Below are 26,420 nucleotides of genomic sequence, written 5' to 3'. Positions count from 1 at the left end.
TCCCCCAGGGCGATGTCCTAAGAAAAGTGGGGCATTCAATTTTGCATTACCTAGTATCGAGAAATGAATGTGTTTTAATACGAAATTTTTTGAAGTTTTTGAATACATTAGAATTCTGATTACATAGTTAGCAGTAATATAATCGAAAACTTATAAGAAATAAATTATATTATTTATCACGCAGTAGTAATGCATTACTTTTACGACTGGGTCATAATCCGAAATTTATATTAAACTTTTTTCATGAAAAAATTATACTCGAAGGTTTGTCATTACCTACTACTGCTATTGGAGAAACATGTTCCTTTCAATTGGATGTTAAGTGGATCTGACGTAGAATGAGAGACATACTGACTTGCAATACGCACCACCAACTGCTGAACTACCGCTTTCCACAGTACATTTTTAACACTGAACTCTAAACAAAACAAACGAAAACATTTTGCTCTTGATTTAATTGACCTCAGATTTTTCTATCAGTTTTAGAAGTGTTCATTTTCACAAATCGAAAGTTTCTACCAAATAAACCAAAAGACTTGTCAACACTCGCAAAAATGTATAACGTCCGGTAAACAATTCAGAGCACTTAAAAGCTACTGACAACGAAAGCCCTTAAACTTTTCAACATACCCAACCATCAGCAAACTAAACTTTTTTAACTTTCTATTACTTCTAATAACTTTGTGTCTGTCGCCATAAGTTTTTCCTTTCCACATTACTTCAATAAATCTATGTTTACGTTGTTGTATTTTTCTTCAATTTTATGCATTTAACCTTTTGATTTCCACACATGCGCGTACAAGCTGGGAATATGAATGTGTTTATGGGATATTCAGGCGCACGCCACTAGTTGGCACTTCACACTATGTTTCCTACTTGACATTCAACCAAAAACTTTCATTAGCCTTTATGTCGAATCGACGGCAACAACAGCAGACAGAACAATATCATACTTTGATGTTAACCCTGTCGTTGACTTCGTTGTCGAAAACTCTTCAAACTAACCTTAATACGCTCAACTTCAACGTTGCCCAGTTCCACCTGCATATGGATGCCTGCGTATGTATGTATGTACAATGTACCTTGCACAAATATATGCCACTCCCTCTGCAGATGCTCACGAGCAGCTCAAAACACCATTCAAACTTAATGTAACCACAGAAAATTTTTGCGAACACCATCATTGTTGCTTTGGCCAAGCCGATGTATGTATGTACCTATGGTACATATTTATGTACGTGTTTTCACTTTGGATCCGAGCGACAGGCCGCACATTTGACACTACCCACGCACCGGCTGCGCGTCGGCCTGGTATTAAAAGCCATGAAGATGGCAGTGCAGACAGCAGCTGCTACAGCAGGCGCGACTACAGTTATGACGCCAACGGGGCCGATACTTTGCCATTGCTAACAAAGTCGAAAAAGTCAAAGGTGTGATTCGCATAAATTTGCCCCAGTACATGCACACACAACATGTGAGAGGAGGGAAGGCTTGAGTCATTTGGTAACATAGTCAACGGCTTCGTGACTAGCCGTGGCTATGAAGGAGTCCCTACTGTTGACGGGTACTTTACCTTTCTGTCGAGTAAAATGCAAATTGCTAGAAAATCAACAACAAATGCAGACCTAAGCGGCAGGCGTACGAATAGCATCAAATAATGAAAATATGAGTGCCTCTACACTAAATGGATCGAAGAACATATTGCAAAGAGAATACGAGTTAATGGCCCTTATTATGAGTTGCATTCGATTTTCGATCTTTGCTGGCTATCGAAGAAAATGAGTCACACAATTATTTAATGTTTCCTCAATGGATTTCAAACAATTTCATGTATAACATATTTTTGAGCATTCAATTTAAAAAACGTTGAAAATTATTGAAATCGGACTAAAATTACACCCACTTTTCATATAACAGTAAGTTTCAAAAATGCTCGAAACTTCGAAATTTCGAAATTTAATGTATACCAACAACAATCCCTTGAAAAGAAGTAGCAATATTATAGAATTTTGGAAAATGGACGTGATACCGCTCACATATGTATATAAATTTATCTCATTATATCTTACTTAACGTTCTATCGAAAATGTTTGAAATAGCGGTAAAATACCTCCTGCTTAGTATGTAGGTTTTCGGAGAATAGTTGCGCCTGATATTTAATGTTCGGCTCCGCCCGAACTTAAACTTTCTTTACTTGTTTTAACATTTAAAATTTTAAAATTAGTTAATATGAGTAAATGCATTGTGAAACATGTAGGCGATGTGTACGTTTGCCCGTGAGTGATAAACTCTTTGCACTGTGTGGCTGATGAAAACGAGTAAACATCGACCTGAATGCATTTACTGCTATGTAAATGGCAAAAGTACTAGGTAAATGACTAGTATTTGGGGATAAATGACTGAATTGCCTCAGCAAGCAAACAAATGGCATTGAAATTGAACACATTCGAAATGAAGTGAAATGAACTGCAGCAATAAAAACAACAAGCGACAAGAACAACACTAGAGAAAGCAGTGGGAAACGCGAATGCAATGCATCTTTTCCATTCCTCCTAAAACTTAACACTGCATAGACAAACTCCCAAATGGCAAATGAGGTGTTCGTAAACAAACTGTCGGATAAACAAAAACTGATACGAAAGCCTGCATGCATACGGATGTGTGCATATAAATAAGTATGGATGTTTATGTAGTTTCTGCAAATATGTAGAAATCGACAATCGCATGTATGTACATACGTATATGTTGCACACGAACAATTGGCACCAAAAATTACGAAAACCACTCGAACTGCCTACACCCACATGCTGTGCTAAGCTGCTCGTATCAACTGTTGCCAGTTTCGGCTGATTTGTGTCATTGTTTTTAACATTAGTAGGTAGTTAGCATGACAAATAGTCATCTCAGCATGTCGCCAAATGCTGCGAAGCATGTTAAAGCAAACGTTTGTCCTTCATGTGACAATCCTACTTCGCATTCCTGTTCATTCAATGTCCTCAGATGTTGTAGTTATGTGCATATGTATGTACCAGTGTTGCCGCGAATAATTTTTAGTGGTAGCCAAATTCATTTTAAAAAAGGGCTAAAAAGAACTAAAAAAATGCATTGTGGCTAAAAATGGTAGCTAAAATTTTTTACTTACATATATATTTATAAGGCACGGCACATACACCACACCAGCTTGCTGGTACTATCAAGAGATTGTGCCATCAGGCTCGAGGCATATAACATACCAGTATACTGGTGCAATATTTATATTAATATCTTTACAAATGAGGTCCAGAAAAGAGCGAAATGATTAGAGGGGAAATTTCATAATTTTTTCACAAACACAGCTTTGACTCATATAGTGTATCGTGCAAGGAATTTCCGGCAAAATACTTTTTACTTTAAAAATTAGCTAATTTCACCACTCACGACACCAGTTTGCTGGTACAATCATAAAATTTTCAAATCGTTTTTGATGTCGCACCAGCAGCTGGTACAATCACACCGCAAGAACATGCACGGTCAATCGGCTGGCACCAACATTTGATGGCGCCAGCATGCTGGTATCATCTATGGGCCCTTTAAGAAATTAAGCATATTAGGGCTATTTTAAAGTACATATAGTTAATTCTCATTTTCATTGTTGGTGTTTCCGACAGGGTAGAAGTGTGATGTAATGTGCAACGATTTTCCGTCATCCCTTGTAAAATTTGGTTTGGAGACAAGCCGGTTTCGGCGTTGTGCCATCCTCAGGGCCAGTTTTTCAGTGCACGGTCGTAGTTTAAACTCAGTTTAAACTAAGGTCAGCCAATCAAATGTCAGCCAGCTGTTCAATTTAAACTAAGTTTAAACTGGCACTGAAATCTGGCCCTCAGTGTCATTTTTCGTTCGTTAGTTAAATCGTTAATAGATAAGTTTACGGCCCTAACCCTTTTATAGTCTGTATAAAAACGTAAGGAACCTCAATACATATACACACACATAGAGTTTTCCTTAGATTAAAAATTCATCTCTTGAAAAAAATTAGATCAAATTAATAATAAATTTTCCAAAGGGGTAAAAAAAGGACTAGTGGTAATTTTACATTTATGTGGTATGTGGTAGCTGAATCTAGCCACCAAAGAACTAAAACGGCAACACTGGTATGTACTACAATCATCCATTATGAGAGCACTTCGCCATTGACCTGTGAAAATTTAAATTTTTGTAAACATACCAGTTTGCACTCATGACGAATGTCTATGTTATTTGTTTTAGCTTCCGCTTCCGATCTGAATGAGCCGCCACGGCTAGGACTTGTACGGAAAATCATACATTCAAGAGTGCTATGCTCGTTTGTAAAGTAATAGGGTGTTTACATGAGGCGATTTTACAGGCAACTTTTGGTTGAAAGCAACAATCGCCTGGTATGAACGGCCTTTCAACTATTCGCTCCAAATGAAATTGAGGGGCAGCCAACTTTTGATTCAACTAATTGCCTGTAAAATCGTCTAATGTTAAACCGCCGTATAAACGGACTAAATATGATTAGCATATCAGAAAACTCGCAAGCCTTTTTAACTGACTATTCTAACTATTCTGCTTCTAAACAAAATAGATGTTTGCATCAACAAAGACGCTCCTGAAATATCGGTATACTTAAATTATATTTGGTCTGGTTGTGTGAGTTTGCTAGTAGTTAAACCAGAATGGTTCAATCGTCTCTCAAGAGCTACAAGAGAATAAATTAAAATGTATAAGATTGGCGCTTACACAACATATTAGTATTTGACCGAAATTCTCCTCCGATTTGTGGCGTGCGCCTTAAAGTTGTCACGCAAAGAGGAGGGTCCTACAATTTTACGCCGACTCCGAATGGCGATTGCATTTTTATGAGAAGCAGTTTTTTCACGGCAGAATAGATACATTCGGAGGTTTGCCATTGTCTGCCGAGGGGCGACTGCTATTAAATGAATTAATTAAAATGAATTCTTTTTAAAATGCATGTCAATGATATATTTAATTTTAAGAAGCCTTTTTTACTTCAAACCTAGAGGTTTTACCCGACTGAAATAATGGTGGAACTCATGAAACGTCGCAAAGTTGTTGCATATGTTGCTTTTGGTTTAAGATTTCCCACCTTGCGACACAGCTTATTACATTTGTATGAAAACTTTATTGCGACATTGCCATATTATTTGAGCTGGAATCATTGCACATTCAAGTCGCGAAACAACTGTTTTTTATTCCCCCCGAATACTTCAAGAAAAACTACATATGTCAGTCAGGTTTCTTCGAAAATCGTACACATCGCATACGATCTTCAAAAGTGACACAACTCAAAATTTGACATTTTGGAAATTGTGCACTAAAAATGTACACAGAGCTTTTATTTTTCAGCAAATTTTTTATATGTATGTACATATATTTGTTGAAAAAAAACCTAAGGTGTAGTCTTCCTTGCCCAAACTATTAGCATGTGCTTAGATATAGTTTTTCGCATTTTCTGACGAGTTGTGTCTTTTTGTAAAAACTTTTCTTTTTCACTTATGAGCGGAACTTTGAAAACAAACTACATTTGCAATCCGGAGTAACGTTAGGTCGTTCACACAAGTTTGTTCACAACGTTGACATTTTGGCAAAAATGCCACGTGGCGACCTTTCATGATTTTATTTTTCAATTTTTACAACGCTTTTATCAACTTGCAATGTTGTGGGTCCAGAAACTTTCAATGTTGTGGATCCAGAAACTTTCAATGTTGTGTGTCCGATACCAAAGCAAAGCTTTGAAAAGTTCCTATAAAAAAGCATAGTGCATAGGGCGACAGCTGTAGTGAATAGGGCGAGGTAGATGACATCTAGATGTCGCCCTATGTACTACGTTTGCTACAGCGGAAATAGACGACACGCCATTTCTTTAAATAAAATTAATTGGTGCTCGTTTGTATGTACATACATATGTAAATGCATGTGTGTGCACCTCTCTATTAATATCGTTGAATTATTTTAATATCTATTGCAAAATTTTATTCAGACAGGACTAAAATGTAGAAAATAAATAATATAAAAAAAACTTTTTAATATACAACGCTTTTATAAATGGACTAAAAAGTAGAAAATAATATTTCTCAGTCCCATAGAATTTGTTTTGATAACTTTTGATTTTGAAATTTTATGTAATACACTTGAATTGATATGAAAAGTAATATATGTATGTATGTATGTGGGTATATGAATAACGACCGCTTAAAATCGATTTCAAAGTTCTACTTTCGCTGTAGAAATTTTAGGTCTACGTTATGTAGTTTGACTATTGTCAATTAAATCGAATGCTTTATATTGCATGCGCTCCACGTTTTTCATTTTCAATTTCATAGATTGTTTATAATGACTTTTGCTAAAATTTCAAAATCAAAAGTTATCAAAACAAATTCTATGGGACTGAGAAATATTATTTTCTACGTTTTAGTCCATTTATAAAAGCGTTGTATATTAAAAAGTTTTTTTTTTATATTATTTATTGAAACATAAGTGGCGCTTTGTTCGAAAGGGATAGTCTGTGAGTATCTTGCAAGTAAACTGTTTTTTGTTTGTTCTGAAAAAATCTTTTTTTACAACCTATTTACATACATATTTACCCATATATACATATATGTATATCTACAATTATATTCTCTTTGTTTGCAGTTTGGTAAATTGGACAATGGATGACTCTCCACAAGTAAGAAGAGTACTCACGGAGGCGCTCAATGTGTGGGCTCGCAGCTCTAAGTTGACTTTTCGCGAAGTGCTGAGCGATCAAGCCGATATTCAAGTTTTGTTTGCCAGGTAAGTGTTACAGTAGCGTTTCCGATATTATTTAAAAATTGCTAAAGGGTAGTACTCCGTTGAAAGCCGTGAAATTTCGTCACAAACATACTTATTTTCACGCGAATTCAATTAATATGACAAAAATAAGGAATCCCAATGGTTGGTTTCAGACTGGAACATTTCTGCCACGAGAACAACTCAGGTTGTAGGCGAGAGAGACAGTGTGGTGAGGTAAAGTTTCTCAAAAAGTTGTTTCAGCCTCTACCCCGCATTAAAGTGGCAGTTCTGCTGCAGCGCACCAACGCATGCGCAACTACGAAAATGCCGCTACGCAAATGTCATTTGAAAGCAATAATTGTATTTTATTTGCTCGAGCTAAACATTTGAAAGCATGCATGCGTAGTCGACAGTGGCTGAGCGTGCAGAGGAGTGTGTCGCTATCTGTTAACTTCCAGAAGGTGCCGGGTTCGAATTCGCCAGGCGCTTCTTAATTTTATTTTATTTACCATGAAAAAGTATCTGTGAAGTGCAGAAGGAAAGCGTATTTAACGAAAAATTCAATCATTTTCATTTTCTGTACATACGTTTCTGCCGCACGCTTTAGTGCGAAAACGGATCGTCAAAGTATCCGAAAATATAATCAGTAAATGGACGAAAATCCGCAATTCATCCACTTTAGCGTCCCTTTTCGGATCGGTTTTCGGATTTTTTGCTGGCTAGGTATACTCATTTTGTTCCACTGTTGTTCTGCTAGTTTTCATCCAGTGTAAAACCGTGAGAATAATTGTTCTGTCATTCCAGTTTGACAGCCCTATGGGAATGGTTTCGTTTTTTCGCTTATACTTCGTCTCAGTGGTCTCTCCTTCTTATTTGACACTACAAGCGTTTATCGATTTGCTTTCGTTGTTCGTCCATGGATGACGAGTCGAAGGATATTTTCATTGGTGCGTCGTAATCCATGTGTACAACACGGCGAAGCAAGCGCAATCGTTCTATTGTCATACGGTTCGTCATTATTCCGATGGATTTTAGTCTTTTCATTGAAACCTGTTTTTATGTGGCACAACCCACTGCTGGGAGGGATATTTTCTCAACCGTATACCCATTTATATAGCGAGCCAAGCAGCTGAAGAGTTCAATGAGCATTTAAGTCGAAGAAGTTTCAGTGGTCCTACCGAAGCTCCATCTCTTCCTGCCGTAACCCAAGGCTCCACTCGTTTTGGTTACCGCATCTCGGACAGGGGCTGCTCACGTTCCCAGAGGGCGCGAATAAGGACAAAAGAATCGGCATTGAGTATAGCCGTCCAACTGTAACTCTATACCCGGAAGAATGACTATACGACATTTTGCTGATAATAATGAGTAAACATCTGTATCTTTCTGATATACGAAATTACTGGCCAACAGTCTAAAAACGAGATTTAAATTTTTTACATTTTTACTGTCATAATCATTCAAAGTAAACTTTACATACATATGCCAGAATGGTCTCAATACGGAGCAGTAGTTTTATAGTTGAAGGCAAAAGTTGCTCATTCTCACATACATACAGCATACGCTCGATAGCCAAACACATTCGTATCAGTGAGCAAGGTATAAAATATCTTTTAAAAAATTAGTAGATTCGAGTGACGCAAATGGAATTCTGTAACTAAAGATATGGGTTTTTCAATTAACTTAGAACCATATTTAACTACTTTTGTATTTAAAGTACCATTTGGGTACTAAACTTAGGTTACTAAGTGAGTGTATCAAAATCGATGATTGCAATAACCACTCAGCAGAAAATAAGATTATTATAGCTTTCTTGAATAATGGGCGTGGCGCCGCCGACTTATGACCACAAATGTGTAATTCGGTAACCGATTTATCAATTTCTGCCAAACTCGGTGCACTTAATAACCTTGGTATGGAAAAGCAATTCTTTGAAAATTATTCAAACCGTACAGCAAACTGGACTTTCATTCCCTGCACACTCAACCATGCCACTAGGTATGTATACATATGGCTTGGAAGAAATTTTACCATATACATATCTACCTTTAGAAACTCAATACTTGGCTGTGACCTAACAAACTATATAAAAGCTCGTAATTGTATTTTTATGTTTAAATTGCTTGTGTATAAAAAGTCGGAATATCTATATGAAAAGTTTAACTTTTCCAAAAGCTCACGCTCATTCAAGGCTTTTTTGTTAATAGTGTTAGACTTTGGAACTCTCTTCCACTGTCTCACTGCGTGAAAGTAATTTCAAAATATTTATCTTTGAATATATTTCCAGTTAAGTTGCATAATAAGGCGGTCATAAATTTTCTTTTTGACTTTTCTAAGTTAATATTTACATGTACATACATAGCTATATTTATATAATTTTAATTTTTATTTTATTTTAATACATATTTTTGTAACCCGTCATTTGTATTGCGCAATAAAAGATTAATTCTTAATGCGCTAATGTACTTAAACAAACAAATAAATAAAATTACAGCCGCTTCCCGTATAACGGTAAATTTCAGAAAGACGAAAACTCCGATATTTCAGTAACTGGGGATGCTAATGTTCTCCAAGTAAATAGTTACAACAACCTCTTAACAATAAATAACTCTGCTATAGACCTTTAGGAATTGGGCACCATTCACTTTATGGCTACAAGGGCGTCTCTTAGTAACCACTTTATCGATTTCTACCAAACTTGGTTTGATTATTTCATTAAGTCTAACTCAGCATATTATAGAAAGGTGTGAAATCGTGAAAAACACCCCTTCTTATCATGCAAAGGTAGTTTAGAAAACGTTGAAACGACGATACCTTCGCCGGGTATATAAAATTCGGTTTCGCCCGAACTTATAACTTCTTTACTGGTTTATCTTTAAACTCGAGATGAGCTGTAAATACTTCTACATTACAGTATGTATTTGAATCCTTTCTTTTCCTATTCAAAGTATCTCGGTTAAAAAGCATATTTTCAGAAATTGTTTCACGTCATTTATGCACCTCTTGATGGAAATGTGCTTATGTATTTGTATTGCATATTTATGTATATATAAGCTCATTTACATATTTCCATAAATACAACTACACCTGATCCCCTTTTTACACGGCAAGTCTGTAGTTTACAAAGTTCCGCAAAAAATAAAGTTTAGTGAAATCACATTTTTAAAGAAATTTACTTAAAGAGATAGGAAAGAAAGAAGATCTATTTTGCATATGAATCTCCCAACGTGATTTACAAATTACATTGGATTGCAAGGCCCTATTTTTATTTTTGGGAGTCTAGTTAAGATTTACGATTGAATCCCCCAAAATGTATAATGAGAAGGTAAAGGAGATAAAAAATGTATTGCAGGATGTAGAAAATATCATGCCAAAAATTCATGTAAAATAAAACCGTGTATGAAAGGATCAAGTGTACCTACATATGTACATATGTGCATATATATGTGCGATGAGCGAAAGCGTTTGCATTTGCGTTAAAAAATAAATCACTCATACGCCCGGGCAAAGATTGTCATGCTTATGCAAATCAATATTTTTGCTTGATTGGCTTTTAATCATTATGACAGCTGAAAAGAACAGCAGTGAAATTGAATGGAATTAGCGAGAATTACAACAGCTGCGAGCATAAGTGGTTTTGTGATTTTGATTTTTGAAGCAATGTTTACATAAATTTGTTTTACATACTATATGCACGTATGAATATACATATATCGCACATTTTTGCAAGATTGTCATTATCATTCTGTTAAGTATGCAGAGATGAGCGTCGCTATCCCTTTTATATTGTGAAAAAATGTCATAGCTTCATCTGCTACCCTTGTCTCACTAGCACAAAATATGTATGTATGTATGTAAAACTTTTGGTTTAATTTTTAAACCGCGCTGGGACTGCTGCCTTTTTAATCTTTTATAGTCTACTTTTTAAACCAGTCAATAGCTTTTAGCAATTTTTAATATATTCTGGTTTGAATTTTGTGCAAAAAGTTCGTGGTTTAAAAATAAAACCAAAATATTTTAATTCTAGTTTCTAGGTTTCATATATAGAAAATTTGGTTTAAAATTTAGTCATATGAACTGACGGCATCAACATAGCGAAATGTGGTGTTGATTCAAACTCAACATATGAAAGCACATTTACATGGGTGGCTGTAGCTGAATGTGCAAAGATGCTTGATACAATTGGTTGCTACCAAGGCTGTTCGGGTTCAATCCCCATCCAACGGAGCATGAAATTTAATATTTTCTATTGTATATTCTTAATTAAGAAAATGTTTGGGTTTAAAATTTAAGCCGAAAAGTTTAAATTCTAAACCCAACATATGGGCCCTCTTTTTTTAAAACTTGGAAGGTTTGTTTTTGAAACTGAATTTAGTTTGGTCATATATGTAGTCCAAAAAGTTTAAAAGTAAAACCGATATTTTTAACCGTGTAAAAGCGAGAACGAAAACACGGGTGATTCGCGTACACGGTCTCTTTGGGTAAGAAAATTTTGGAAGCGCGGAGCAAACAACCCATACTACACAACGTTGATGAATGATCATTACCCCATAGTGAAATTATAAATAGCTGGATACTCTTATAATTCAAGCCAGCACCAACAATGCTCGTAATCCCGTACTCAATCAAAACAACATAAACCCAAAAATAAGCAAAAATCAAAACCCCAAAATATAGGTTATAATTAACAAATTTTCCATGTGAACAATAATTTAACGATTTAGTATATTAAGTAAAATACTATATTTCAAGAATTTTTGATATTTAATTCAACAATGTTTTCCATCGTTTTACACAAATTTACGATCAGTGCCACACAAGAAATAAAAATTGCTAGTGCAGCACTAGCAAGTTGAAATATATTTCCGAAATCGATATTCGCTCTTTTTTATTGCTGAAACTGATTTGCGAAAAGTGACAGCAAGATCTTTCTGGATGTTCACACAAATTTCTATTTCTCAATTTGAAAGCGAATTGCGTGCGAAAGACGGAAATATTGCCCGTCTGGCAGGCTCTCAACACAGAGAATATGGTTTGGAGTTTTATCTTCAGTTAAAATCTCTGCATTATCATCACTTGCTTCACTATTTCCGAACTGCAGGTTTCGTTTAAAAAGACGATGCGAACATGTGGTACCAAATAGTTGCGTAAAAATATGTCAAATTTTACATACAAGCAGGTGGGGTGAATGGCGCAATAAACAGGTGAAGTAATAAAACAGCTTTCCCGCTTTATTTTGTGACATTCGGCTGCCTTATATTCATATTTTATAGACAAATTTTCAGATAAGGCAGTGTAATTCCACCATGCGTGGGGAATGGTGCAATAACACCATACGCAATAATTCTCATTACTTACACATTAAAAAGAAGTTTCAGAAGTGAACTAGTGTCATTTTATTATTATTCTTTTTTCTAAACGGTTATAATGCCACCAGTGCATAATGAAAAATGAAAAATGAAAAACAAGTTTCGGAATTTCGGCTATTTTCCCAATTTAAGGAAATATCCAAAAATTTTGTGTTTAAAATTGAATTCTGGTGTAAATTTAAACAAACCAAATAAATATCTAAATATATCGATAAGCAAACTAAAGCGTTTAATTGGATTTTCTCTCTCGTTATAGGGGCGACCACGGCGATGGCTACAAATTCGATGGACCTGGCATGGTGCTTGCTCACGCTTTCTACCCAGGCGTGGGGCGTGGTGGCGATGCACATTTCGATGCCGATGAGAAATGGCAATTTAGCAGCGGGGAAAGGGGAGATAGTAAGTATACAAATTTAACTACATATATCAGTATCAATGGAAATACGTACTCTTAAAACACAATAAATTAAAGTGAGGAAAAAATGTTTACTGGCATACGATATCAGTGGCAGTATCAGAGCATTAAGTTCACTGTTATTTGGATCATCGCTAATTAATGAGCAATCCACAAATCCCCTAGAGGGGCAATGGCAATATTTGGACCGCAATAGACCCGCATAATTTACGACGCATTTTGCGATTTATCCAGTCGAGAATAACACAATGTAAACAATATGTTCCTACTCCTATCAGCCAATGCTATTGTGACCATTTTTTTTTCTTTTTTGGTTAACCTTCGCATTGTTGTCAGCACTCATTCAACCATTCAGTTTTTTACGCGTTCATTCATTTACTTGCTTGGTATAAAACTGTGTGAAAATGATTGATTACAAGGCAAGGAGGCGGGGAAAATGCATTAAACTCAACAATAATACATAGTATGAACACCAATATATTCGTTAATATTCATACAAAATAAAAATGTATTCAACCTTTGCTAAATACGACTATACAGATGGTTCCATGAACTCCACCAATGATTTGTAAAAATTACTTGCTGTCCATATATATTAGTAAACTCTTTTTGACGGTGAAAAGTGAAAAACGTTGTACAGCTAACAGAAATGAGTAATGACTTTTTGCACGCACATTCCAAAGCACATAGCACATATGCATACATATGTGTGCGCGATGAAATTACCTTTTTTCGACAAATTTAAAATACATAACAGTCGGCCGAGCTCACAGTAATAAACATGTGGTCTATTTTATGACCCTTTCACATCTCTAAAAAGTACCTTTTTACAAAAAAAAAGCATGTGGTTGAAAACTTAGCACAAGTCTGATTTCGCTTATTTTCAATTCGAACCTACCTTGCATTTTGCACGTTTTCCCGAAAATCGTAGATGGCGAAAAATTTTAATCGCTTTTATGATCCCGGCATTTTCAGGAGCTCATTATAACAATCCCGAGTTCCCGGGATTAGTCCCGGGATTTAGATATTCATTACTTTTCAACAACTTAATTCGAAAAAAAAACTACTTCTATATTGTTTGAGAAGCTCTCTTTCCATAAAATAAATAATAAATAAATGGGTTTGAAACCTACTTTTTTTTTAGTGATGTTTTTATTTTTTCTCTGTGACGTTATGACTTATTTTAACGGACTTTGTAATTTCAAAGATATAATTAATTCCAAAAATTACTTAAAAAATTCAATGCAATGTAAAATAAAAATATGAGTACCAAATGCAAGAGGAAATTTGTTTAGAATTTAAAAAAATTTTAATTTTTTGGATTCTCAAGGGCGAATAGGTAATTTTTTAAGCTGATAAAATTAGAAGGATGAAACTCGAGGATGTTATCGAGTTTATATAAGTCCTTAACATATAATTTATTCAAAAAGAAATATTGTGAAATTTCGAGGATAAAATTGTAAAAGGACATTTTCAATACTTACCAGTCCTTCTGCACCCAAAACTTGAATCGGTTTAAATTTTACAGGATTTGCTCTTTAATTTGATATCTATACTGTTCTAAGCAAATTTCTCTGAATTTTTTAAATCATTTCTTGAATTACTCACGTCCAGTGTTGCCATTTTAGCCGTTTTCCGGCTAGATTTAGCCGGTTGCAACAGCAAACAGCCGGAGAAATTTCGGTTTAGCCGGAAGCCGATTTGTTAGCCGTTTTGTAAAAAAAAATTAGCCGTTTTTAGCCGATTTTGCTATTTCTTTGTTTTCTTAAAATTCAAATATATATTTTTCCATTTTTGACTAAGCGTCCCAAAATCTGTTAGAAATGGCTACTAGCGTTATCGTGGAGGCAGGGTTATATAAAATTGGGCCGATTCGATTATTTTTATTTTAAACAAATTTATTTTTTTTCTAAGAAGGCCGTAACGGGGACTTTCTTCATAAAATGTTTGTTATCAATGACTTAAATTTAAGTGTGAAGTTTTATTCGCAAACTTAGAAAATAGCAAATTGTTTCACTGTATGCTTAACAGGCGTTTGTGTTTGGATATACTGCCAAGAATAAATGTTACAGGTATTGTCTTCCCAGATAGCGTATATTCAGTTCTGCCTTAATTACAAAACATCATTGTTGCCCACGCTTAAAGTTTTAAGGCAAGGGAGAAATGGATATTTTCAAGCACTATGTACACATATGACCTTATTTAAACTAAATTTTTTTTCCTGAGAACTTATTTAAATTCCAAAAACCGAAGGCCAACTTGAATTAAAAGAACCAGCACTGAAATGCATAAAAATGAAAGTAAAAGAGCACAAATTTTTATGTAAAGCAAAACTCTCTAGGAAGACAATAGGTTTGTTCGTCGAAAATCCAGCGAAAATTATCACTCAAAATATCAGTTAGTAAGAAAAAATGCTCCCAAATTCTCTCTCAAGTAGAGAAACTTGAAAATGTCTGCACAAACGCAAATTTGCAGGAATTTGCCAGTTTATCTGCCAGCTAGTGTCCACGGTTGCATTTAAAACATAAGAAGTTTGTATAGAATTTTAAAGTTCTTTCAGAGGGACAAAAAACAACATCTACATGTATATTTCTTGCTAGTCCGACTTTCTTCAACATACGTTTCAATTTCTTTGCCGTACTAACTGTCGCGTTTCCTATATCGACTCTGGTTGAGATTGCGTTACGAGTACGTTTCAAATCATTGGAATTAACTAAACTAATTAAGTAAACAAGTCTTTACTTAAATTTTTTATTATAAATCGCTCAAGTTTGTAAATTTTTAAATTTGACGAACCTGTTTATTCAAATTATTGTCGACAAAAAATGCAACCATGTGCCGCATTCATATGTTTTTTTCCAGTTGCAAATTTTTGCCGCCAAAATCTTTTCCAGCTTGAATTTGCAACTTCTCCCCAAGAACTAGTCTTTCTACTTATGATTTATTTAAATAAAACATGTGAAATTTAGTTGAAACAGTTTAGCCGTTTTTAGCCGGTTTTTTTTGCCAATCTAGCCGGTTGGCCCAGAAAGTTCTGGCAACACTGCTCACGTCAGAGTGAAAAACTAAAAACGCAATTTCACTATATTTGGCCCGTCGTTTCGCGAATATATTGATATTTGCGTTTAAAATTTACTATCGCGCGATGTTATAAGTATAATGAGCTAGACACTTATAAAAGATTTAATTATTAAATAAAAAAAAGAAATATAGCCAATAATGGTCAAGAAAAAGAGTTTCTATTGTTGCCACCATTGCAAATTCTAAATCCCGAAAATCCCGTGATTATTTGCCAAGAATCCCGGGATTGTTGGGAGCTTAAAAAGGCTGGGATCCCGGGATTAACATTTCTAATTTGCAGTTATTAAGACTGCCAACTATCCTCAGCTATGAGGTGCCATATTGGGGATACAAAAGTGCCAAGGAAAGCTGCATTATTTTTAATCGACCGAATAGTATTTCTTTCTTTCTTATTCAGCAATAAAATAAGAAGCACATTTCTAAAACAAAAGCGTAAATACTATATGTAGCAAATAAAATAAACCTGTTGTATGAACTTAAAAACCACAAAAACATTTACTTAGTTGCTGAAAGGGTAGTGCACGCGAAAGATTATTCAAGAATTTATGAAATATTAATATTTTTCAAAAGGGCCATTTTTGCAGCTTATGACAAATTGAAAAAATGTTTGCCATTTGAAGAAAAATAGAGCCAAAAATGGCACGGTTTGAGCCAAGTATACAGGCCTGGCAGTAATGGCTGTGAGCCCTTCTTTTATATTAAAACCATCGCAGCCATTTTAAGCTAAGATACTTTTTGAGTTGAAAGATGAGTTCAGAAATCTGTATGCGTGCTTCCTGTAGTTGGTACGTTTCTTATATTCCTATACATTTAGTCTTTTGAGGCTGAAATGGTTACCAGTTGATCGATTTTCGTTTAGGTGACAGTATTATTTGTGTTTGGACAAAATTAAATTTTTGGTATTTTTGGAAAATTCAAAACACTATGAAGATATCAACAAACAAGCAAGAAAGTGTAAGTTCGGGCGTAGCCGAGCATTAAATACCCGTCGCAAGTATTAAATATATGTTTTACACCTTTCCGAAAGCTACCGCTACAATTTTGAGTAAATTAGCGTCCTTAAATTTCGAAGTATTGAAGTTTCAAGCATTTCTGAAATTTACCTTTATATGAAAAACGGCCGTAATTTTAGTCCGATTTCAACAATTTTCAACGTTTTGCTTTTATATGGCAAGCACAATAAAAATACCGAGTTTAATACAAATTGGTAGAACGGTTACCGAGATACATATATGTGATCATAAATAAGCGGTGACATGCTCTTTTTCCAAAATTTTATCCTAAACGTATTTCTTGGTAAATAATTGTTGCAAGCATCAATTTTGAATAAATTAGCGTTAATATTTACTGATTTATCGTAGATTTCGTATTTCTCTAAATTACCGTTATATAGGATGTGGGCGTAGTTATTGTCTGATTTTAAAAATTGTCGGCCATTTAGTATGCTGTACCAAGGCCAACAACTGTGCCAAGTTTGGAAGAAATTGGTGCAGCGGTTACCAAGATATAAACATGTAACCATAAATGGGCGTGACTACGGACGGACAAACAGACAGTCACCGCTTAATCGATTTCTCTTTTCATTCTGATCATTTATGTATACATTTGTCTATATCTATTTCGATTCGTTTTGGCTCTTACAAACAACCGTTATGTGAACAAAGTTATAATACCCTTGTCCACAAGTGCGCTCGGGTATAAAAAGGCATTTGTATGTACATACATAAGTATATAGCGATGTCCATCTGCAGAAAAGACACAACTCAAAATTGCATATATTTATTTATATTTACTAAATTTTATAAAGCGGTCATAATTTGAAAGCTTACAAATTTTGCCTACAGATTGACTGCAAATAATGAAACGCGAAAACATTAATTGGATCTACTGAAAATGGTTATAACACTGGTCTACAAATTTCAACTTTTTTTCTGCGAATAAGACGGGACCTGGTGTTTCTGAACGGATTTTTCGTGCTGAACACGAATCCGGGGTCAAAAATGTCCCATCACGTCACGTTTTCGAGAAAAAAGGGGTTGAAACCCCTAAAAACAGCGTTTTTGGCCATTTTCGAACAATTATAGAGCTGAACCCTGACGTGGTACAAATTTTGCATATATCAGAAATTAAAGGCTAAACCGTGCCCTTTCGAATGAGCCCTATGCCGAATTGATCGCGTGCACCCTTAAAGCAGGGGGTGTATTTGTGTTTAGGGGTGCAGGAAAAATTGATCACAGAAAGAATTTAATCTTAAACGATCATAGAAAATTAATAATGCCAAGGTTTTAACTATATTAAAAGTCGCTGATTACGAATCTGCAGTTAGATTTTAAAAATTTAAGAAATTTATATGGTCGTTTAAGATGAAATTCTTTCTGCGATCAATTTTCCCTGGACTCCTAGACACAAATACACCCCCTGATCTAAGGGTGCATGCGATTAATTCGGCATAGGGCTCATTCGAAAGGGCACGATTTAGCCTTTAATTTCTGACATATACAAAGTTTGTAGCACGTCAGGGTTCAGCTCTACAATTTTTCGAAAATGTCCAAAAACGCTGTTTTTAGGGGTTTCAACCCCTTTTTTCTCGAAAACGTGACGTGATGGGAAGTTTTGGACCCCAGATTCGTGTTCAGCACGAAAAATCCGTTCGGAAACACCAGGTCCCGTCTTATTCGCAAAACCCTTGTAGACCAGTGTAATTTGAGTTGTTTCGTTATTTCCGAGGACTACCAACATTTTCTCAACTGAAACACGGCAAGAGCAGGCTGGATACAGAACAAAAATTCAAAGTCCACACCTTAGGAACCTAGAATGGAGTCGTCTGTGTCCAAGGGCGTAGCCAGGAAATGGTGTAAGGGGAGCCAAAACGAAATATATTTTTTATTTAACCATTTTACGCTAATAACAAACGTCTCGGATTTTCTGCAAATTTTTCGATTATTTCCTCCTGAATCATCTCGCGGTTTTCGGTAACGAGTTTTCAATGGACGCTCATGAAAGCTTTTCTTCTCCGGTTGTGCTTATGAGTTAGGTTTTTACTCTACGAAGTGTACTAAACGATCGCTCCACAGTCACTTTTGTACATGGAAAATGGAAATACACATATTTATTGCTGGTAGCAATTCTTCCATAATTTTAACCAAAGAATGGGTGTATATGTAGATCATAGATCTGTTGAAAATAGGAGAGTACTCGTACGCAAAACTATCAAAAGTTTTAGAAAACTTTTACTGGTTTTGCGTTCTCGTACTCAAAAAACTTGCAAAGTAGGGGAAATTGAGAGAGCAACATGTGATAGAGAGCAGCGAAAACTTGCAAGTAAGAAAATCACAAAAATATGTTTGTAAATAAACAAAATAAAATATGATCTTTTTGAATTATTTATGGCAAATTGGCGGTAAAAACGCCGCCGCCACAATTATGAGCCATTCTATATACCTTTGTGAGTTTTGATTTTGATAGCGGTTAACCGACGACTGCTTTACCGTCGTCCGCTGTAATTCTGGGTAAAGCCTTAATCGAATACAATAGGTGCAATCTAGACAGCGAAAAAGCTGTAGTATTTTCATTGGAAACGCGTAGTTGTAAAGAGGCCGTTAGCAAATCCAGCTGCCCCCACCCTACCTGGCTACGCCCTTGTCTGCGTGTATTGTCGTGTTTCTTGTCTTTATCGGATATTTTCTTTTTGGTCATAAAATACTTATAGAGTGAACACAATGTCATCGCGTGATGTAATGAAACCAACCGACTTTATTATAACCGCCATTTCCGTTAGCAACATTACCGCCATTGCTGATGCACAATGTCATCAGCAATACTGTTGCAGCCACCAGCATCGCATCCTTTTAGTGCAGCACGCATTCCGCCATTCATTTTGGTAAGCTTAACATAAAAACCTTGGCGACGCACTGTGGCTTGACTTTTTTCAACGAAAGTTTAAATTTCAAACTAATAAAGATATTTTAAGAATTTAAATTGCATCTGAAAGAAAAATATCTAAGCTTTATCTACATGGTGTTATGGTAACAGGGTGTTTTAATATTAAGATATTTTTCATTATTATGTCCATTCAAACGACATGCCCTAGCCTGCGTAGCGCTGGATTTTAATTCGCTGCACTGTATCTATATCGTTGTACAACCTAAGTATACAGCTCATCGTTAAATCGTCTGCGGTACTCGCCATCACCAACGCGAAAATCTTTCACAGAATCTCTCTCGGAAACTCCATGAGCCGTTTCATCACATGTTTTCATTGTCCATACACCAGCGCAGGCATACAGGTGACTTATAGAGTATGATTTTTGAAAGGAGTGTGATATTTGAAAACCCCGTTATTATGGTCGGATTTGGTACATATTCAGAAAGAAGTAACTTTACAATAAATTTAGCCCTTTGTCAAATTAATAGTTAGCAAATAACCACCCTTACTTTCACTCTTAATTTCATTTTGGGTATTTTTTTTATGTTCTATCATTTTTGGAAAAAAGGTCAAAATACAGAAAAACAGGTAGATCTAACAAATTTTAGGACAAGAAGGAATTTTTGTATACTTGAAATCAATAGGAGTATTCTCGGAGCCTTGCAAAGCCCTTGCACGGTGCACGATGGCAACCGCTTATCCAGTGGACAGCTTTGCAAACCCGTAATGTATATTTTATCAGTATACAAGAAAACAGCGATTGGTCGCTTTATTTACATACAGACTATTCTCAAACATGCCAAAAATAACAAAAAAAAATCAAAATCAAACCTATTTTTATAGTTTTTGCTAAACCTGCTCGGAGAAATGCCATTCAAGGGAATTTTTAATAGAAAAGATTGTTTGAAGTGAGTGCAAAAGTAGACATGGTACTGAAGAGAAAGGTTACCACCCCCTATCAAAAATTTATACACTTAAAATAATACATATTAAATTTTCAGGTACATTTAACTACCTTAATACCATGTTCTGACCGACATCGAAAACTTGTTTTCGTTGCTAAAACTAGTTTTCGACCTAAACCATGTGTTTTCGTCCATGTAAAATCTGTCAAACGAAAACCAGTTTTCGCTGAAAACTACTTGAAAACTCACGTTCACTCGTTCCAATCGGTGTCTGCACTAGTTTTTTTCGATCATTTATCGAAGTGGAAGTCATATTTAATACGCTATTTCGTATTTATTGTTAATTGGCTGGCCAAAGTAAAATAAGAATGAAAGTAAGAGGTTGCTAATGAAAAGAAAATGTGGGAAAAGCATTTTGGTTTTGTTTTTGTGTAGCAAAACTGCAATGAGAGGATGTAAGAAATGTCAACGAAAACACTAACAGCCGGTGTGAACAGCCTTCAGCCCACAATTCCAAAACTCGTTTTCAAAGTGTTTTCGTTGTCGGTCAGAACATGGTATAAGGTACAATTTCGGCGGATATTTAAGTCCAGTTTGAAAATTTAATTTTCATACTAGTAAGAAATAATATTTTATGACGTCAGCGGGAAGGTGAATGCTGTAAAATCGACGAAGGATAAGCGGTCCGCGGATGGGGCCGCCTTTATTTTATACATCGTGGCTCTGATATACATACATACATACATACAGCATGCGTGGACAATTCGAGATAGAAAATTTTTATTTCAGTAAAACTCTAGCGAGATTTCTCTACCGTGTACACTTAGCTTAAGATTCGTATATTCACTTTATCGAACGCTTTCGTAAAATTTTTGATTTTCGCAACGTTTTTTGCATTAGAGGCCCCATAGTGCGACGCCAGATAATTTTGCTGCCGTACGCATTTGCAGCTAACTTCAAACGCTACCAGACAGACGAGCGTCCGTAACCCGTACATAGCAATGTCGTAAAAGGTTGGATCTTGCCGCATCTTGGCGTTGGTGATGACAATTTTATTGGCATTAATAAAATGTCAAATGTAGCACAACGCAACGCACGATTCATCCTCATTTCTGAGCTATGCAGCTCAACTTAACTCCAAAGCGTCTCCCGACGACTGGGATGCGAAAACCGAATATTCGCATCCAAACCTTCCCACTCTGCTGCCACTACCCGGAAATCACTTAAGCCAACAAAATTGCAAATGCAATTGTGATTTTGTTCACATGGAAAAAATAATCTTCTCGTGCGGAACACGCATTTTTGTATGAAACAATGGAAACTGAAGCAATAATGCTCCTACTCATAAACATACTTATGTATGTATGTGCATGTACATTAGACTGTCCCAAGAATGTATGGAAAAAAATTGTTTCAAATTTTGATATGCATACCCTCTATATACATATGTGCTTTTTAGCCTATATAACATATATATGAAGTTTTATGGCAGTAAGATAACTATGACCGGTGCCGACTTTTATTTAGTTGAAGTTTTAGTTAATAACTTGATCCATAAAAACTTTAGAAATGCGAAATATTCGATATGTTTCCCATATTTAAGCGCATTTCTGCATCATTAAATTTGTAATAGGACGACAGGATTTCTCCCAAGGACATAGAAAAAATTAATTAAACTAAATTATCTTTCACAATTTTGATCCTTCAATATCCTTATATATATTAATAGGATTTCTATTAAACTATGATTCTCCAAAATGCATTAAAAAACAAAATTCTTCAAGGATAATTAAAAGACATTTTTGACATGTTCCAAAGGGATAATTGAAAACAAAAGTTATAATTGATCTTGTCTTGATTTTTCTTTTAATTGATATCCATATTTCCATATTTTGTGTATGCTTTTGGAACTATATTTTAATTTATGGTCCTTTAAAAAAAAATCCTGACTACCTAAAAACGCAGATCTATTAAATATTATCCCCTAACACAGTATCCCTATATAGAAGTAAAATTAGTAAGTTAACAAAACTCGCGAACTGCACACAGATTATTCTGGTAACTTTGACAAAATCAATCAAATGAGGGGGCATGCGTTAAAAAACACAAAAAAACTTTAGTTTTTTGGGACAGTCTAATGTTCATACATGCATATGAATACATACATATATGTACATATGTATACATGTATAAACGTATGTAAATAAATACAAAATGGGTATCCTCCAAGTTTTGCAAAACATTTGCCCGTAATGTGTACGAACACAACTCGACCACATTCGCATGTAGAGTTGTAAGTAAGGGCTTAGTATTCCTGCTATTAAAAATTAATGGCAATTAGTAGAGAATGAAAAAAATCAAAGGAAAAAAATCCCCAGGATAATGGAATAGCAAAAAAATGCAAGTACAAATCAAGTAACTAATCGGATTTAGTACTTTATTGACTAAAGCTGATCTGATGTGTCATCATAGAAACAAACATACATATGCATGTACAATCTGCATGTAATTGACAGAGGCCAACTTGGCCAAGTTTCCATAGGCGTAGGAAATCAGCAGTTAATTTTGGAGTCTTGACTATGTTTCCTATCTTAATATCAATTAAAATAATACCGACGATTATTAATCGACGAATGCCGTTTTTGGTACATTTTTGAAATCGCTTTTGGATATTCAGGTAAGCTACTCATCTACATACTTAGTGCGCTGCAATGAAGACATCAATGTCTCTGGATTACAGACAGCCTTACAAATTATCAAGAGGTATATAAGGATAACTCTGAACCAAAGGATCAACTGGAATTCACGTCCCATAGTTGTTACCAACAATGCTGTCAAAGACTGCATGGTAAGCCATTTGGATATCACTGAAACTGACTTTTTTGGTCATTCAATACAGTAATAGAACAGATTAAGTATTACGTATTCAGCACTGTCCTGAAGGAAAAGAGTCAAGCACCAAAATGGTATATGTAGTCATGCGCATCTGCGCAACGAAAGCAAAGGTATACCACCTAGGGTTGCCAGACATTTCTTGGAGAAATCAGTACCTCATCAAAATCAGTACTTCTCAGTACACTTTTATTCAATATTATCACATACGCTATTTTTTGCCGTCAATTTGCCTACAAGCCTAATGTAATGCACTTGCAGAGTGCAACAACAACAATACATAGGGCCGAACAAATATATAGTCGAAACAGGTTAATTGCAAAATCAGTTTTACGGCCGTTCAGTTGCAATTAACAATTAGCAGAATTTTGGTGAAATAATTAAGCGCACTTTTATCAAACCTCAGCTGATCGCTTATTTGCGTGAACCGGGTTGCTATAATTGCAAAAACACTTCCAGGGCCATTTTATGTTATGAAATTTAGTTGCACAAACAGTTGCATTTAAGCCAATGTCAGCTAGTGTATTTTTCATATGTTCCAGCATTATACAACAGTTCACAAGACACTCAAAAATTTGCTTATCGACCTAATATGTATTGTTAATCATTTGAACTATTAAATCTTTAGCCTAAACATATTTGGGTACACTTTTTACATTTTGGTGCACTTTTTGGTAGAGAAATGTATACGTTATTGCAAGACCATCATGTACCATGTACCATGTGATCAAGTTGTACGGCTGGAGCCGATATGAATTTGCATGCGATAAACGATGAAAACCGCTGAACGAGACATTGAATTAATAAACGACTACAACCGGATTCTAACGAACGAAGGACGAAGCTCAAGAGGACCTGTGATTCAGTTCGTTGAGGCTTATCGAAAAAAATTCCGTCTCATAAAAAATCTTCCCAAGTTTAATACTTACATATGTACACACATATGTATTTACCCTCTTGTACTTTTTCTTACTTTCAAACCGAATCTAATTTAATTTAACCAATAGCCTTTTTTTATTGTAGGAGTAGGCATATCTAATTTAAGCTTACTGAAAAATAAAAACTAATTTTAGCTAATAATTCTCGTTTTTTTACAAAATATGTTTTCGGGGACGTATTATCTCTATAACCTTGTCAAATTCCAACAGATTTTGGACTTTGGTGGCGTTTCACATAGGAACTATCATTGGAAACTAGGCATAATAGTAAACTGTTTAATTGTAAAATTTCGTTTTATGGCATTGGGAACAAAACAAGAAATAAATAAAATAAAATAAACTTTTTATTATACCACGCTTTTATAAATGGACTAAAAATTAGAAAATAATGTTTCCCAGTCCCATAGCATTTGTTTTGATAACTTTTGATTTTGAAATTTTAGTAAAAGTCATTATAAACAATTTATGAGATTGAAAACGAAAAACATGGATGTAAAAGCGTGGTATATTAAAGTTTTTTTATTGTATTTATTTTTTACTTTTTATGGGTCGATTATCGATAGCAATCGAACTTCAGTTGCGTTCCTAGTTGCCAAAACGATATTACAGATGGCAACTGGCAACTTTCAACTGACAACTGCAGTTGCTGCAAAGCGTGTATACAGGCGACTACATTTTTGTGGTTGCTGGGAATGTTTTTGGAGCGTATTTAGGAGCGAAAATTGAAAAGTGTGTCATATGTTTTAATTTTTAAAAATTTGAACGATATTAACATTTTGCAATGCAGTTTGCTTTTGCAGAATATGGTAAAAATAGCAAAGCAATAACTTGAAATTTTTGTTCCCGTGGAGTGCGCCCTTTTGGCGAAACACAGCGAACACTGATTGCAAATTTGTTCCTTTATCAAGGGAAGCGCCTCTTTTAAAACTACTGACACACCAAGCTTTCCAAATTGAAGTCATTGCTGTAGCACTTCTTTCTGCGAAAAAGCGACAAACAAATAATTGTAACAAATAATTGTGGTAAACAAATAATTGTGGTGAACTGAGCTTTATTGCTGTCTTTTCTTTAAAACTCTTTATTTTAATGGTTGTCGAACTGTCAAATTTCGATTATCGACAACTCTACAGCAACTGACTATAATTGCCATTCGTAATGCAAATTTTCTCTCCAGTTGCATTGCCAGCTGGCAACCGAACCGTGGCACAGGTAGAAAAAAGTACTGGTGACAGTTGACAAAAAAAAACAGTTGGATTAGAAATGGAAAAGTAGAAGTCATAAATACCAAATGTTACATTATTTACTAACCTCCTTTCTTCACGAACAATACATTTCCAAAAGATACGGGAATGGGCGCGATACCTACTAATCAGTTTAGTTGCCTTTGGCAATTAACCCTTTAAGGAAAGTGTTTGTTTTTCAACTGTAATCAATTATTTAAACGTCGTGGAATATTCAGGTGAAGGTATTTATCATTTATTTGGTACTTTCCTTTTTTTACCAAAAAATTTACTTTGAAATGTAATCGACCCATTAGTTTTGTCTGTATAACATTTTGCAATAGATATTAAAATAATTCAATTTGCAGTGAGAACCTTTAGTATATACATACATATATATGTACATACATACATACATATAGCATAGCAGCAATTAATTTCATTTTTTAGGCGCAATATTTAACTTATTCTGCCGAACCGACATCTACCTCTAGAATCTGCTAATTGATACCTACGACGAGGTTGATATCTAGACTAGGTTGTGTAAAAACTTTGCCATAAATACCTTTGCTATATTTATAGTATATGTAAATGGTGGTCTGGACATACAACATTGCAAGCAGTGATCGGACTTTAAAAAAAATTTGTGTGGTAGAACCTGGAAAAAAATGTGGAAGATTTAAAAAAAATGTGGTAGATCTCTGGGCTTGGATCAAACTTTGTACAATAATTTAAAAAAATTCTGCAAGGTTTCATCTAAATTCCAAACTTTTTAATTAGACTCTAAAAGAAATTTAATTTAAGATTGAAGTTGCTAAAAATTGCGTTGAATTTTGGCAATTTTTTTCCTTGACAGTGTAAAGCAAGTCCTTCCATATCAAGATATTTTTCGAACATATTTTAAG

General features: G+C 35.0%; 1 protein-coding gene across 4 annotated transcripts in view; it reads left to right on the top strand.

Moving 5' to 3' along the window:
* The window catches only part of LOC118742403 (matrix metalloproteinase-2), a 523,490-nt gene that overhangs the window by 485,717 nt on the left and 11,353 nt on the right, over nucleotides 1-26,420 (top strand). For all 4 annotated transcript variants that reach the window (XM_036474457.1, XM_036474455.1, XM_036474456.1 and 1 more), the window contains 2 exons: nucleotides 6,655-6,795; nucleotides 12,397-12,539. In XM_036474457.1, coding sequence (XP_036330350.1) covers nucleotides 6,655-6,795; nucleotides 12,397-12,539 — 284 coding nt within the window. The remainder of the gene's footprint in view (nucleotides 1-6,654; nucleotides 6,796-12,396; nucleotides 12,540-26,420) is intronic.

This window comes from Rhagoletis pomonella, unplaced genomic scaffold (genome assembly GCF_013731165.1).
Source record: "Rhagoletis pomonella isolate Grant_MI unplaced genomic scaffold, Rhpom_1.0 Rhpom_scaffold_00007, whole genome shotgun sequence".
In the NCBI taxonomy this organism is placed as follows: Eukaryota; Metazoa; Arthropoda; class Insecta; order Diptera; family Tephritidae; genus Rhagoletis; species Rhagoletis pomonella.
Note: the sequence above shows the minus strand (reverse complement) of the source record. Positions and strands in the feature narration are given on the sequence as shown.